The sequence below is a fragment of the Cydia fagiglandana genome, chromosome 9 (genome assembly GCF_963556715.1).
Source record: "Cydia fagiglandana chromosome 9, ilCydFagi1.1, whole genome shotgun sequence".
Taxonomy (NCBI): domain Eukaryota; kingdom Metazoa; phylum Arthropoda; class Insecta; order Lepidoptera; family Tortricidae; genus Cydia; species Cydia fagiglandana.
In genome coordinates, this window is record NC_085940.1 from 17,590,018 (window position 1) to 17,606,535 (window position 16,518).

General features: G+C 43.1%; 2 protein-coding genes across 2 annotated transcripts in view; both read left to right on the forward strand.

The window, feature by feature from the left end:
• LOC134667561 (short-chain specific acyl-CoA dehydrogenase, mitochondrial-like) overlaps window positions 1-16,518 on the forward strand; it is a 185,925-nt gene that overhangs the window by 21,443 nt on the left and 147,964 nt on the right. The gene's annotated exons all lie outside the window — the stretch shown is intronic.
• LOC134667546 (toll-like receptor 6) lies at window positions 3,253-13,294 on the forward strand. Its single transcript, XM_063524970.1, has 7 exons — window positions 3,253-3,890; window positions 6,569-7,027; window positions 7,265-7,532; window positions 8,152-8,532; window positions 11,488-11,669; window positions 12,209-12,311; window positions 12,604-13,294. Exons 1-7 carry the CDS (start codon window positions 3,607-3,609, stop codon window positions 12,823-12,825), a joined length of 1,899 nt encoding a protein of 632 aa, XP_063381040.1. The 5' UTR covers window positions 3,253-3,606; the 3' UTR covers window positions 12,826-13,294.

Genomic DNA, 16,518 nt, shown 5'->3' on the forward strand with positions numbered 1-16,518 from the left:
TATCTTTCTTCGGCGCGAGGTGCAAGGGTGAAGACCATGGGCTTTCAGAAGGTCGAGCTGTTCCACTTTCGAGCATCGACTGAAATTCTGCTTTCGCTATCTTCAGCTTGTCTGGCGCTAGGCGACGAGGTGGGCTGACGACTGGCGGACCGGGTGTTGTACGTATGTGATGTACGGTGCCGTGGTTCAACTGACGATGGGTGCCGGCCGGGCGAGTGACGTCAGGGAAGTCGCGTATAATATCGTAGTATGTTGATTCTCCAATGATAGTCTTGATTGAGGCTATCGTATTTGATGATGGGACAGGTTGCGCTGGGGATTGCAGCGACGTTAGGCAGTCTATGAGGCGTTTATTAGTGCAGTCGACGAGGAGATTGTAGTGGGACAGAAAATCGACTCCGATTATGGCTTTTGTGACGTCCGCAACAATGAATCGCCAGCGATAGCAACGTCGCAGGCCTAGGTCCAGCTCCAGGTGAGCATATCCGTATGTTGCGATGATAGAACCGTTTGCGGCGTATAACTGGAAGTCGGTTTTGGATCGACGACCTCTGACATCTGATCGAGGGTAAACGCAAAGATCGCTTCCCGTGTCGATTAGAAATTGTACTTTACTGTTTTTGTCTGTTACGAATAGGCGGCCGGGTCGCGTAGGGCAGTCATTTTCGGCCACTTCGGGCTGCCGCGCTAGTTTTCCGTCTTGTAATCGCAGGGATGGGTGCACCTCGTTGCCTCCGAACCGAATCTACGATGGTACCAACATACGCCGTCGTGCACTTGCGGGCGCGCCCCGGACTTGGAACGTGAACGACTATTGCTTCGACGGGATGACCTGGTCTGAGAGCGAGAGCGAACTTCAAACACGTGACTGGTGAGTGCTGCCATCTGTCGGGTGAGTTCAGCGATCTGCAAGGACATCGTCTCTAGAGGCGACGTCGGGTGCGGCGTAGTGTAAGGGTTGTGCGCTGACAGCATTGAAGGCGTAGCGACGGGTAAGAGCGGTTGCGATTGTGCAGCTGTGGGTGACACTTCCGCGATGCGAGGGCTAGGCGAGGCAATCTCATGAATGTGATCTGCTAATTCTGATAACTTTGCCAGGGGAATATCTGGGTGTTGAGCTACTACAGTTTGTAAGTGGAGTGGGAGCCTGCTGGACCAAACGGTGCGTATGAAATTTTCTGGTAATTTAGTTGGGCCAGCAAGGTGAATTAGGTGGCGAAGAAATTGAGATGGTTTTCTACTACCCAACTCCTCATGCATTAGAAGCTGCTTCTCTTTCTGTTGTTGTGACACGGACAGTCTACGTATCAACTCAGTTTTCAGCGTAAGATATTTATTTTCCTTCGGTGGGTTGATAATAACGTCCTCTACTTCTGCAGCGATTTCACGTTCTAGATGCGCCATGGCGTGGTAGAATTTTGTAGAATCAGATGTGATGCGTGCCAGGTCGAATTGAGCTTCTAGTTGCGCAAACCACACCGCAGGGTTATCCGCCCAGAATGCTGGTACTTTAATTCCAATTCGGAATAAACTTGCCTGCGTAAGTTGCGAAAACTCAGCTTCGGCGTTGTTCGTCTGGGTCGTAGAAGCGCCGGTCGAGTGCGCAGCTGGCGGGGCGCTGAGTGAGGCGGGCGCGGTGTTCTGCTGCGCAGGTGGGAGCGAGACGGGTACAGCTACGAGCTGCGTCGGTGGAAGCGGGACGGGTGCTACGCCGTCCGCTTGCGGTTGCGCGTTAGCTTCGGTGTCGTTTCCCTGAGGCATCTTGACGGAATTATCACCATTTTGGTTAGCCATGTTCTTATTGTCGTGGTCACCAGTGTGGGTGTTAAACCTACGTGGATAACGTGGATCGCAAATAATAACACACGCACTTAGTTAACAATATTATAATGTCTGAAATACAGCTAGAGTTATTATTACTAGGGTTAGTATTTTAGAGACAAGCGGTTAGCACAAACACAGTAGCACGCAGTTCACTGGAGAACTTGTTATGTTCATGCACACACCATTTACATAGTCAGTGAATAAGTCTATAGGTTAGTATCGCGGTATTTACAAAGCTATACGGACGAGATTCACAGTGATGATGCGCGTGTGATCTATATCGTGACATAGGTAACACTGCCGGAGGGGCGCGGTGCGCGCGGCACCGGCGCGGGCGACGATCGTTGCTTAGCAACGGTTGCCGACTCGCGCGCCGCCATGTTGTTAACTTTCGTTGTGGGTCCACGCGAAGAAGGTTTGAAGAATTTATTTTATCAACGTACTTTGAATACTTATGTGGAGTAGGCCACAGATGATTTAACGTTAACCGGTTGAACCGGTTCCCTAATTTGATTAAATCAACTGCCCCAAATACAAACGTAGAATCTAAAACCATATCGAACGTGGTTAAGCCGATTGCCTCAATTGAGCGTGGTTCCCATTGCGTTATCGCGCGGGATCGTCTGTTCGCGAAGTTAACTAGCGCGAATAAGGCGCGATTCATCTTGTGGGAAACATGCGAGAATAGGTATTGTGCCACAGATTAGAGGCCAGTTGCACCAACCACATTTGACAGACTGATCAACGTCAGCAGGCGCGCCCCGACGCTTTACTATGAAACTTCCCATACATAAAAATTTAGCGAACTCTTTAACGATACGAACAGTTTGGTGCAACCAATAGGTACATATAACATAATTTGCCATGGTTTGGACCGGTCGCAAAAACGGTGATACCGGTAAATTGTGCAACATTTAAACCGGTGGTGAGTTCGAACCCCGGCTCGTACCAATGAGTTTCTTTGACGTGCGGAATATCATTTGGTATTTACCAGTCACAATCTCCAATAGGGCCTAGTTTCCCTCGAAGTTGGAAGGTCAGTTGGTACTTGGTACCTTGATGTTCCACTGCTGGGCAAAGGCCTCCCCCCACTTCTTCCACTCGTCTCTGTTTAGTGCTACACAAATCATCATTTGTTTATTTACAATATAAATGAGTGTTTGCTTCATAAAATGCAAGAATACCTACCCCTGTAGGTATACGGAAGCACCAGGTGCTAGCTTTCGCGTTATCAGTGGAATTCAGCGTATTTACCAATAGCTAATGACGGCAATTCGTAATGTTGTCATTAGATCCCGGCACTCGCCGCAGCTCGCGTTACACGGCTCGTTTTACACACCACTGCCACAAGCACCTACTCATTTGTAGATCTTATTGCATTGAGATAAGGTGCATAAACGTATACATGTTAATGAACTTGATCGTCTATCTATTGCACGGTTGCCTATGAATCCTACGATACATGATGGTCATTGAATCTACGCGACTGACGCGCTACGGTCCTGTTATTGTTTAGAAATTCTCATCAATATCTTGTTATGAAGTGTTTTAGATCGGCTTCCGGAATTTGCTCAACTTAAATGGATCATGTTTGTGTATATGTGTACCGTAGAACACTCACCAGTTCCCCTTAATCCAACAATTCCAACATTATCTATAGTCTGCGTCATTTTCAGCAATGTACACACCCGATACAAAGATAAGGCCACGATAAAGAACCTTATCATTCCACCTCGATCGAAAGTCGAATACGCATGCCGCGCCGCGAATTAAAAAAAAACAATGCGCGCCAAAATATATTTGACGCTTTACTTTTTTATTTTTAAATTTACAAGCGGCCAGGATTCTGTTACGGAAAAGGAGAATGTAATCAAATTGTGTGTCGTTTGCACGTGCAGTGAGATACCTGAAATTGATGGTACAGATTTGGTGTTCAATATACAATGTTCGGAGCTGGACATGATTGAAAATGTCCCGGATTTGGATAAAATCGAGTGGCCGGAGAATCCTAATGGGCTGAAAGTGTCCGCGGCCTTCGAAGGTTTAGGCCTTTCGACTCTGAGCAAGTAAGTACAATTTAAAAAGTATCACTTGTCACTTGTTTTGCCTTGGTCGCTTATCGTTATTTACTAGTCCTTTAGGGCTCGTTTCGTTGTTTACTCGATGATAGCTTTTATGTAAATATTATTTACAAACCATGAAATATCTACTTTTACGATCATTAATGTGTCTAGAGTTACTTTGTTATTTGATCTTTTAATGGGTTTTTTGGTTTAATATAAATCACAGACCAGACAATCGGTACCTACGAAAAAGCATATCCATACCGGTTATACAGACAACGAGCGACTTTTTGCGACTGTTGAACAAAAAAAGTTTAATTGGTTTGAATCGTAGCGTTCGACATATTTCATTGTCAGGTTTAATAACAGGCTATAATTTAGAGACTATTATTGCTCAAACCAAATCTTATTTCACCACTTACTATTATATTGTATTAGGTAAAACGATCGTCAACCAGTATGGTATCGTACAGTCGCCATCAGATATATCGGAGCGGCCAAGGTGTTCACAATATCTTAACACGCAGTCACGCACTCTAACGCCTCGCCTTAACAATAGAGGCGTGCTCAGATATTTGTGAGCACCTTGGCCGCTCCGATATATCTGATGGCGACTGTACCATAGACTTTTATAGGTACTTATAATAATTTGTGGTTATTTAATAGGTAACAATTATGGAATTATTATGACATGGTTCTATAAATTATGATTTGAAAACGGTCGACACACTATACATTTCGCCGTTCTTCAATATGGTCCTTCGAACCGGACTTATAGGATATAAATTTTCTATTTGTAAATAAGGAAATAAGATGTATTTATATCACGATCTGAACAAATTGACGTAGGTACTTATAAAAAATACAGTATAGATGGGTCAAACATTTCACAATGCAACTAGATTAAAAGTGTTATCTTTACACAATGTTGTCTACAATCATAATTAGCAATGACGTATCCACCATAGAAATAATATAATTTTACACCTTTTCAGTTAACTGCTAGGGGAGTATTCAGGCGTTAATAAATAGACACTCAATACAAGATATCTGATAATCTAATAGCGCTGATAGTGTGAGTCCGTAGCTATTTTAAACACCAGTTGATTTACATGTGAATAAAAAATCATTCATTGAAGTATCTTCGCTGGGATTTACTCTAGTCCATTTTGAAGCTCTCTTTTCGTCAAAGAAATATGTTATTTTAGATTAAATGTTCCAATATTTAAATATTTTCTGCCGTTTCTTACATTAATTCTATTGACTTAAAACTCATATTCTATCCGAATATTTCGTACCATACTGTACCTATTAGTTAAGCCGAAGTTATGCATTGAAGGCGAAATAGGGGTACGTAGTTTGACCAACCCTTACTTACAAAGAATTGCAGCATTCATAATTGCAATTTATTCAAAGGCGAGGTATCCGGCTCGAAGGACCACATAAAGCAATAAAAATTAAACACATTACTGGCCTACCCGACTGCTTCTTAGTGCTTTTCTTCGCAAATTTCCGCAAGGTTAATGTCCCATGTTATCTGCCGGTTTGTTTGCCCTCCTGCCTTTCATCAATCACGTCAAGCGTTAAACGTGTTATGTTTGCGGTTGGCCGCAATTGAATGTTTAAACTACCTATAGAGTCTAGACCTATAGTATAGACTTTTTTTTCAATTAAGATACCTACTAGTTGATCAATGAATTATAAGATCAAAGAGCGACAAACAAATATCCCGAAGTAGTGGACGAAGTGTTGAAATAATCAAGGTTCTGGACACACCCTTACATTTGAGGGAGTATAAGGGCGAGTGCACCTAGATGATTTTGTGATTGTAGTGATTTCACATACATATATTATTCACATTCGCGCGTAAAATCTGTAGTACACTCATAATCATAATCTAAAGAACTGCGGTCAACTATATCACGACTGATGTTGCCTATTATAGTTTTGGTAAAAGTCGCTCTTGTTAGTGATGGATAGGCAAAGAGAGTCATACTGTCTTTTTCTTTTATATGCTAGTATTATAACCCCAAAAATAGGGATGACTATAGTCCTTTTTCTAGTGATAAAACTTGTTTGTTTGCCAGACTATAAAACATAATTTGACAAGATCAAAGCCATCCATCTTAGCTTCACGCGACATTTTGCAGGAAATGACCGAGTTTATCCAATGTCACTCGTTAGGTATTAACATGATGAGACGGGGGCGACTTTATAGCTAAATAACTCGAACTCGCCTACTTGTAGACAATAGGAAAGAATGTCGGTTTGATTGACCAGCGTATGAATTTAATTGTAATTTTGTTCTGAATATTTGCTGAATTGCAGGCTTTAGACTCTCTAAAAAATTGGTTTACCGACGAAGAAGAAATATGTATTACGTACTGCAATAGGGCGTACTTTTGGTTAGTTACTTAGTATGTTAACGATACATCAATTATTTCCTTAGGTCCCAGGTCTGGCAAACTGAGCAGCAGTAGGTATTAGCTAAATGCTATTCTGAATGACCATAATCTCATATTAAATGAGGACATGGTTCATGATAGACAGTGGTTCATTTTTATCTTTAGTCTGTAATTCTGCCTTAATACTTTGATCCACCTAAACTGCTGGTGCACCTGGCTGGACTGAATGGTCTTTTGCCCTTGTTAATCCAATTATGCTTTATTTATTTATTTCAGGCTACCATCAAACACGCAAGTAGAAACCTTGCGTTTCAGCAACAACGCAATTCAAACTTACTGGCCCGACCCTTTCAGCGAGGTTCCGAACTTGAAAAAGCTATCGCTATCTCAAAACGACCTAACAGAAATCACCCCCGACCTTTTCACGAAGATACGAGCTTTAGAAGACTTAGATTTGTCCTATAACAAGTTAGCTGATTTTAATACATTGGATTTTAAATCTTTAGCCCACGTCAGAAGGTTGAATTTGCAAAGTAATCAGTTGAAGAAGATACCAGTCCGAGCTTTGGAGCCGATGTCCGCATTGGAGGACTTGGATTTGAGTAAGAATGGCATATACGACGTTTTACTGCAGAGAGTCGATGGGAACACTATGAAGGGTTTGAAGAGGCTTAATTTGAACGGGAACCGAATAAGATCTATTGTGAGGGATTCCTTTCCCACTGATAACAGCATGTAAGTAATTTGTCTAAAGAAAAACTTTTATAGAATTTAATGTAAATGCTGATATTTTTTACGTAATTAATGTAAACGTACTGGTGTTCGACGCGGTCCCAGTACATGTCATATTGAAATTAAGTCATTGTCAATGGAGGTGACAGCAAGGTGTCATCTATTGGGCATTAGCATGTCGAGCACTAGTATGTTTACCTTATTAGGACTAAATTCTAAATTATACTTTGTATTGTACAGTGAACTCCTCGACCTCTCAAACAACGTCATCGAGATGGTAGAACCAGAGGCATTCTCTACTTGCACGAGTCTACGCGAACTGAACCTTGCGCAAAACAACATAACGTTCACATTCGCACTGCCGCCGTCTCTCCAGATCGCCATCCTGAAGATCAACACGTTGTATCATTGGCCGTCGTTCCCTAGTGGGATTACGTACATAGATCTATCATATAATAGGTTGTCGGATATGTATGATGAGATTGAAGCGAAATTCGAAAATTTAGAGGTTGGTATGATTTAAATTGTAATACGTTGGTTTAAAGTCCAATTTGTCTCATTTCTTAACTGTAATGGCGATTTTTAACACTGGCTCGTCTACAAATACAGAAGTCCTGATGCTACTTGAAACTTGAATCTTAAGGAACCTACATGAACCAACATGAATTGAGTCAAATAAGTTAATTAGATATATCCATACTTGAGAAAACGATAGTCTGTTAGGTTGTATGCATGATGCATGACTATACAAGTTTGCCCCAGACTAGAATGCCATATGACATTACACTATGCAAATGAGTATGATAAACTAAGCTTGAGTTGAAAGAATCAATAAGTAGTTAGACCAAGAAAAGTCTGCAGCGATTTTGATAGCCCACGTAGTGCAAGTGTTATTTCAAACGTGAAACTTCTATGAAATTATGACGTATAAATAACACTTGCACTGCATGCGTGGGCTATCAAAATCGATGCAGGCTTTTCTAGGTCTGACTCTAGGTATCATCATCATCATCATATCAGCCAGAGGACGTCCACTGCTGGACATAGGCCTCCCCCAAAGAGTGCCACAATGACCGGCGGCGGCTAGGTACATTAAATACGAATAATACTTATGTATTTCATTTCAGGTATTAAACATCGCTGGGAACCAGATAAAAGAATTAAACATCGAGAAAAAACTCCCCAAACTATTCAGCTTAGACATCGCCTATAATCAATTCACCGAAATACCAAAGAGTTTAAGCAGACAAAACCTGCCTAATTTAGAAGAACTACGATTAGATGGCAACCCTTTAGAAAGTGTATATTTTAAAAACATAATAGCTGTAAAGAGTTTGTATATGAATGATATGGTTAAGTTGGTAGTTGTGGATGATAAAGCGTTTACCAATGTGGTCGGTCGCGGGATGGATGGGAGCGATGAGAACTGTTTCTCACTCTTTCTGTCTAATTGCCGTCATTTGAGCGAGATAAGGGATGGAGCGTTTGATGCTACAACGTTGTGTATGGTAAGTTTTTTTTTAAACAAGACTAATCCACGACAGCGGAACTTAAAACGCTGAGTTGAGTTGTATAATGAATGTACAACGCAGCAGCAGCAGGTTTCATAGTAAATATCGCTGCAATCCTTGCTTAGATGGATGATGTTGATCTTGTCTTGAGCAATTTGTCTTGGACTGGCAGTCTTCTCAGAGGCGTAACTAGGGGGGGGTTGGAGGGGGCACGTGCCCCGGGCGCCGTCCTAGGGGGGGCGCCAAAATGGGCAAATTACTACCTCTCCGCCTTGCCAAAAGGCAGCAGGGAAACTTTTGTCGGTCGTATTTACCACCACTGTGAAGTGTGAAATGCGGATGGTATTCTGGCCCACAGCGCAAAAGAGAAAGCCGATCTCTTAGGTAGTCTTTTTGCCTCGAACTCGACCTTGAAAGACGACGGTAGCCCCCTACTGCCCACCATCCCGCAGTGTGAATACTCTATGCCAGAAACTTCTATTTATTTAATCGTATGGCAATAGCCATATGGCAAATTACCATCTTATGGACTGTCCAAGAGACTACCTATGCAAATGGATCACTATCCCTTTGTCCGGCAGGGGCATATGAGCCGTAGTAGACGGAACCTGGCCGCGTAGTCACTGTCACACTAATAAGGAAGAGTGATAGAGAGACATACTCGTAATGCTTTTCTTTGTCGAAGCGATAGCGATTGTAACCTTGGCTAGGCCGGCTGCTCCAATAGCTGCTGCTGCTGCATATCGGTGACATGTTGTCTATCGACGACATTCATCAATATGCGGACGACAGTACTATGGCTAAAAAATAACTACATTCCCGTTGCCATGGAGGTTTTGGGATTATACTGAGCAACTTTTACTACGGGACCAACCCCGAAATCGCGAAAAAAAGTTTACCCTCCCATAGAAAATGGACCAGCCAAAATGTAAGGACCATCTAAATTTTTTTTCGCGACTCAGGGGTTGGACTCATAGTAAAAGTTGCTCAGTATAATCCCAAAACGTCCCTGGCAACGGAAATGCAGTTATTTTTTAGCCACCCTGTATACAGGCTGGTCCAAACCTTGACGCCTAAAAATTTTTTTAGAATCCGCGACATGGGTTATCAGAATATTCCCCGTGTACGAGTATGTTAGCCGATTTGCGTAGTTTTCGAGACTTTTAACTTTTGTTAAGAAATTGCGGGGTGAAGCTTTGCTTTGCTTAAATTATTAAACACAAGTTCTATTTAATAAATAATAATAATAAATAATTTCTTTATTCAGACAAATACAGTCCACATTTGTTAGTCTGTTGCTTATAAACTAGGCCTTCTAAACTTTAAAATTATGCCTTCTAATAACAAAAAAGGATTTTTTTTACAACTTATGACTATTAAGTATCACTTTTTTGACCTTTTAAAAAACTTAGGGTCTAGCAGTTTCTAAAATAACCAAAAGTCCTTGAAATCGCTTGTATTTTTTATTTATTTAGGCAAGGGCAACATCTAAGCTTGACATGCTTGAACGTAAAACTGTCCTTTTTTCCCAATTCAGCCAAGTGAGGATGCTGATTTTTTTTAGCAACTGCGCCGTTTATCAAGGATTATGTTACAAAAAGAAACATTTAAAAAAGTTCAATAGTTTTTTTAAATAAATTAATTGCTTCACCCCGGAATTTCTTAACAAAAGTTAAAAGCAATAACTAGAAAACTACGAAAATTCGGCTAACATACATACCTATTCTAATAGCCCACGGCGTGAGCAATATAAAAAAAAATTGAACGTCAAGGTTTGGGCCAATCTGTATAACACATGCCGAGCCAACATCACTCGGTCTGTGATACTAGAATGTCGTGAAAAACCTGTGTCAGGTATCGAGAGCATTCTATCCAGAGTTACGGTGTGGGATCGGGACAATTCAGTCCAATTCAATCCCACCAAGACTCAATTTTGCGCGTTTACCGCTAAGAAAACCTCATTTTTCAAGGCACAACCCTTCCCATGTCAGGGAGTATTGGGAGCCTTGATCGGTGTTGACATCTCCATCAGTGACGTCCAATAATTTCGTAGCCACCTTGCTGGGTAGGCTGCGCTCGTATCCAAAAAAAACTCGGTGTGCTCAATAAAGGGAGGCGATATACTTTACTCTGGGGTAGACTGATCCCATATATTGAGTACTGCTGTCACCTTTGGACAGGAGCACCTGGATGCCACCTTGGACCCTTCAAATCAGTCCAAAGCCGCGCTGTACCTATGAATAGTCTACGATCCCAAATTCACAAGCGATATTGAACCTTTAAGTCTAAGGAGATCTCCACAAAAGAAGTTTATAAGTTTTAAAATGGTCGGCAACGCGCATGTAACACCCCTGGAGTGTAGACGTCCATAGGATGCGGTGACCGCTTACCATCAGGTGGGTCGCAAGCTTGTTAGCCACCGATGTACTAAAAAAACATAGGTACACTGTATTTGTCTAAATTAAAAGTAAACTTTAATAAGCAAAAAAATAACCCTTTCGTTTCGTTAGTTCATTTCGTTTGGGGGGGGGGGGGGGGGCGCAAATTTGGTGTCTGCCCCGGGCGCCATATCCTCTAGCTACGCCACTGAGTCTTCTGCCAGGATCGAATCTTGCTCTCTGTCTATTACAACTACCATTTTAGGGTTCCGTACCCAAAGGGTAAAAACGGGACCCTAAGACTCCACTGTCTATCTGTCACCAGGCTGTATCTCATGAACCGTGATAGCACAGTGATAGCTAGACAGTTGAAATTTTCACAGATTATGTATTTCTGTTGCCGCTATAACAAGAAATACTAAAAGCGTGAATCCTCAGTGGGCTAGTCCGACTCACGCATGTCCCGTTTTTTAACTGTTATTTAAAGAATGTAACGTGATGACTTCCCACTAGTAAATATTTCTAGATAACATTGACGACCATAAAAAAACAAACAATTTTTTCTTTTCTTCAGTTGGACATAAGCAAGAACAACCTAACGCGCCTCTCGAAGGATCTTCTAGACTGGTCCACCATCTCGGAGGGCATTGACCTCCAGCACAACCCGTGGGACTGCGCCTGCGACCTGCAGTGGTTCCTTGATGACCTGCTGCCACAGATGTATGTGAAGCATTCCAGGCTGTTGGCAGAGCTTAGGTGAGTCAGGGCCTTTGACCCAATATGGTTCGTCCCTAAAATAGTTCTTCGAACCTTTCACTTGGTTAAGGTACATCCATCCAACCGAGTAGGTTCTTCAATAAAGTGGTCTTTCGAACTGAGCACGCTAATCTGAGTCATTCTTTGAACCGCATAATCTCAGGAATAAATTGGTTCTTCGAACCGAATAGGTTAATATGATAGTATCTCGTCCTTTCTTGCGAACCAGGATATATTTATCACTAAACTAATCCTTTTAATCGAAATGGTTCATCACTAGAGTGGTCCGCTAAACCAGATGCACTTTACACTCGAGTGGTCCCCGAACCGAATACTCGTATCGGTATATACGTATATATAACCGAATAATCGTAGGTACCTCACTACAGACAGAGTCCAGTGGTCATCCCAACAGAGCCAATCATTCAAGTGTATTTCCAACCCGAATTTCCTGCTGGTGACGGTTACGGGTTACCTAAGTAGCATGTTTAATTTTTGTTTTTGAAACCTAGTATATAAAGTAAATAACATTATTTCAGATGTGGCTCTCCTCGGGCGCTAGAGGGGCTCCGCTTGGTGCACTGGTACAACTGGACTGAGAAGGCCTTCTGCGGGGACAATTACATGCACAGCACTTATTTCGTAAGTCTACCAAAATATCTACAATAATGACAAAATAGTAATTTTAATTAGAAAACTTCCGTAAAACTCAGACAAAGTAAGTATACTATTACTAGAACAAATCACTCACGTATTTTGAGTCGAAGAGTTGCTCGATATTTTTCGCTTTATAACGAAAATCTAGGCACACGTGTTAGCTCATTAAATTTGTCAAATGGGCATAATGTCGTTAGTTTTCTGATAGGTTTTGGACCTTATCAAAAAGAGATAAAGTTCAATATAAGGTATTAACAGAAAACACTTTTTTTTTCAGCTTCAACCATCCACCGAGCATGTTCCAACCATCAGCCGCCTCGGCGTCATACTGGGCTGCTGCGTCATAGTATCCCTACTCATAGCCATAGCGCTATCCGTATACTTGGTGAAGAGTAGGAAGAGGTACCGAGTGAGACAGGCGGCGCTGAAGAGAAAGAGACAGAGCGCGTATGACGCGAGGAATAGTAAGGAGCAATTTAAGGCATTGAATAAAGCGTAGTTTTGATAGATGAGGCATTGCAGAAGTTTGAGGTGCCCTGAGAATAGTTTACCGAACTGTGAGGATTCTCTAATGTCTTTTTATTTAAATTATGATATACTAAAATAATAGTTCCATTGGCCAATCTACCTAATTTCCCCAATAACTGTCATTTTTAGTACAAAACAAGATAGATTGAGTAGTTTAACAGCCAGCGTCATACTGGGCTGCTGCGTCATAGTATCCCTGCTCATAGCCATAGCGCTATCCGTATACTTGGTGAAGAGTAGAAAAAGGTACCGAGTGAGACAGGCGGCGCTGAAGAGGAAGAGACAGAGCGCGTATGACGCGAGGAATAGTAGGTAAGGAGCAATTTAAGGCATTGAATAAAGCGTAGTTTTGATAGATGAGGCATTGCGGAAGTTTGAGGTGCCCTGAGAATAGTTTACCGAACTGTGAGGATTCTCTAATGTCTTTTTTTTACCCGACTACGGCAACGCAAAAGGAGGGTTATGATTTTGACCGGTATGTATGTGGGTATGTATGTATGTATGTATGTTCATTTGTTCCCTCAGAACTCCTAAAGTACGCATTATAATTTGACAAACGATATGTCATTCGAATCGTCTTAAGCGTCCGCTGGTTATAGGCTATATGACGTCACAAAAAAAGGAACACGGCGCCCTCTAGAGGTCATAAAGGCACGAACCAAAAAAATAAAAATAAGTAATGATGGCGTGTTGTATATCATTTGAAAGAGCTCAATTAGCACATTTAAAATATATACATATTGTTAGCTTTTGCACCCGGCTTTGCTTACATGAACCCGATAAAACATTAATTTATCGGGTAGGTAATTCGAACTACGAATCTATAAGCGCTCTGAATTCTATCCGCGTATTACCCGATTAAGGCGATACAAGAAGGTTTTTGCAAAAGAAATTTGTTTGGCCACTATATACATGGTGTTTTTTAATGATCTGCAATATTTTATAAAGTGAATAGGTATAGAAGTCCAGATCAGCCAAAATGTAGGAAACAGCCCTACATTCCCTATAAGAGACTGTAACCTGTATTTCGGGTGCCTTTGGCACCCTCATACTGTGAGTCGGGCGTAGCCCGACGAACGCATTCCAAAGCCGGGCGCCGAAGGCGCTCTCATACTAAAGGAGTCGGGCGCAGCCCGACGTACGAGGCTCGCTATACGCGTTCCAAAGCCGGGCGCCTTCTGCGCCCTCATACTAAAAGAGTCGGGCGCAGCCCGACGAACGCGGCTCGCTGTACGCGTTCCAAAGTCGGGCGCCTTCGGCGCCCTCATACTAAGAGTCGGGCTACGCCCGACGAACGGGTTCCAAGGCCGGGCGCCGAAGGCGCCCTCATACTAAAAGAGTCGGGCGCAGCCCGACGTACGAGGCTCGCTGTACGCGTTCCAAAGCTGGGCGCCTTCGGCGCCCTCATACTAAAAGAGTCGGGCGTAGCCCGACGTACGCGTTCCAAAGCCGGGCGCCGAAGGCGCCCTCATACTAAAAGAGTCGGGCGCAGCCCGACGAACGAGGCTCGCTGAACGCGTTCCAAAGCCGGGCGCCTTCGGCGCCCTCACACTAAAAGAGTCGGGCGCAGCCCGACGTACGAGGCTCGCTGTACGCGTTCCAAAGCCGGGCGCCGAAGGCCCCCTCATACTAAAAGAGTCGAGCGCAGCCCGACGTACGAGCCTCGCTGTACGCGTTCCAAAGCCGGGCGCCTTCGGCGCCCTCACACTAAAAGAGTCGGGCGTAGCCCGACGTACGCGTTCCAAAGCCGGGCGCCGAAGGCGCCCTCTTACTAAAAGAGTCGGGCGTAGCCCGACCTACGAGGCTCGCTGTACGCGTTCCAAAGCCGGGCGCCTTCGGCGCCCTCATACTAAGAGTCGGGCTACGCCCGACGAACGGGTTCCAAGGCCGGGCGCCGAAGGCGCCCTCATACTAAAAGAGTCGGGCGCAGCCCGACGTACGAGGCTCGCTGTACGCGTTCCAAAGCCAGGCGTCTTCGGCGCCCTCACACTAAAAGAGTCGGGCGCAGCCCGACGTACGCGTTCCAAAGCCGGGCGCCGAAGGCGCCCTCATACTAAAAGAGTCGGGCGCAGCCCGACGTACGAGGCTCGCTGTACGCGTTCCAAAGCCGGGCGCCTTCGGCGCCCTCATACTAAAAGAGTCGGGCGTAGCCTGACGTACGCGTTCCAAAGACGGGGCGCAGCCCGACGTACGAGGCTCGCTGTACGCGTTCCAAAGCCGGGCGCCTTCGGCGCCCTCATACTAAAAGAGTCGGGCGTAGCCCGACGTACGCGTTCCAAAGACGGGAGCCTTCGGCGCCCTCATACCAAAGGAGTCGGGCGTAGCCCGCTATATGCGGCTCTCTGCATGCATTTCTGTACTGCGGACGCCCTCGCAAAAGTAATATCAAGTGACTTCAAATAGTTAGTAACGAAATCATGACCCCAAAATTAATTAAATAAAAAATAAGTTCAAAAACTAAAACCCGACTACTGCAAATCGCGCTCTAAAAAGTATGAAACAAGATAGAATTCTTATCTAAAAATTATCGAACAGGGAATATTATAAATGTTACCATTTTTTCAATAAAAAAATACAACGTAATATAATTTACTTTTTTTTTATATATGTATTTACACAGATTCAGAGGTTCGCCGTAGTCGTATGCCACGATTATAAACTTTAAGGTAAAGTGGCATACGACCACGGCTATCCTCTGAATCTCTGTAAATATATAAAAAATGTAGTAAATTATATTACGTTGTATTTTTTTTTATTAAAAAATGATAACATTTATAATATTCCCTGTTCGATAATTTTTAGATGAGAATTCTATCTTGTTTCATACTTTTTAGAGCGCGATTTGCAGTAGTCGGGTTTTAGTTTTTGAACTTATTTTTTATTATAATTATGATATACTAAAATAACAGTTACATTGGCCTATCTACCTAATTTCCCCAATAACTGTAAACTGTACAAAACAAGATAGATTGAGTAGTTTAACAGCCGGCGTCATACTGGGCTGCTGCGTCATAGTATCCCTGCTCATAGCCATAGCGCTATCCGTGTACTTGGTGAAGAGTACGAAGAAGTACCGAGTGAGACAGGCGACGCTGAAGAGAAAGAGACAGAGCGCGTATGACGCCAGGAATAGTAAGGAGCAATTTAAGGCATTGAATAAAGCGTAGTTTTAATAGATGAAGCATTGCAGAAGATTGAGGTGCCCTGAGAATACCGAACTGTGAGGATTCTCTAATGTCTTTTTTTTAAATTATGATATACTAAAATAACAGTTACATTGGCCAATCTACCTAATTTCCCCAATAACTGTCATTTTTATAACAAAACAAGATAGATTGAGTAGTTTAACAGCCGGCGTCATACTGGGCTGCTGCGTCATAGTATCCCTGCTCATAGCCATAGCGCTATCCGTATACTTGGTGAAGAGTAGGAAAAGGTACCGAGTGAGACAGGCGGCGCTGAAGAGGAAGAGACAGAGCGCGTATGACGCGAGGAATAGTAAGGAGCAATTTAAGGCATTGAATAAAGCGTAGTTTTGATAGATGAGGCATTGCAGAAGTTTGAGGTGCCCTGAGAACTGTGAGGATTCTCTAATGTCTTTTTTTTATTTTGATATTCCTACTAAAATAACAGTTACATTGGCCAATCTACCTACTTTCCCCGA

What these genes read in the sequence shown, in the direction of transcription:
- LOC134667546 (XM_063524970.1), top strand. Translation starts at nt 3,607, where the DNA reads ATGCGCGCCAAAATATATTTGACGCTTTACTTTTTTATTTTTAAATTT. An exon ending in AGGCTGTTGGCAGAGCTTAG is followed by an intron (nt 11,670 to 12,208) that starts GTGAGTCAGGGC and finishes ACATTATTTCAG; the next exon opens with ATGTGGCTCTCCTCGGGCGC. An exon ending in ACATGCACAGCACTTATTTC is followed by an intron (nt 12,312 to 12,603) that starts GTAAGTCTACCA and finishes TTTTTTTTTCAG; the next exon opens with CTTCAACCATCCACCGAGCA.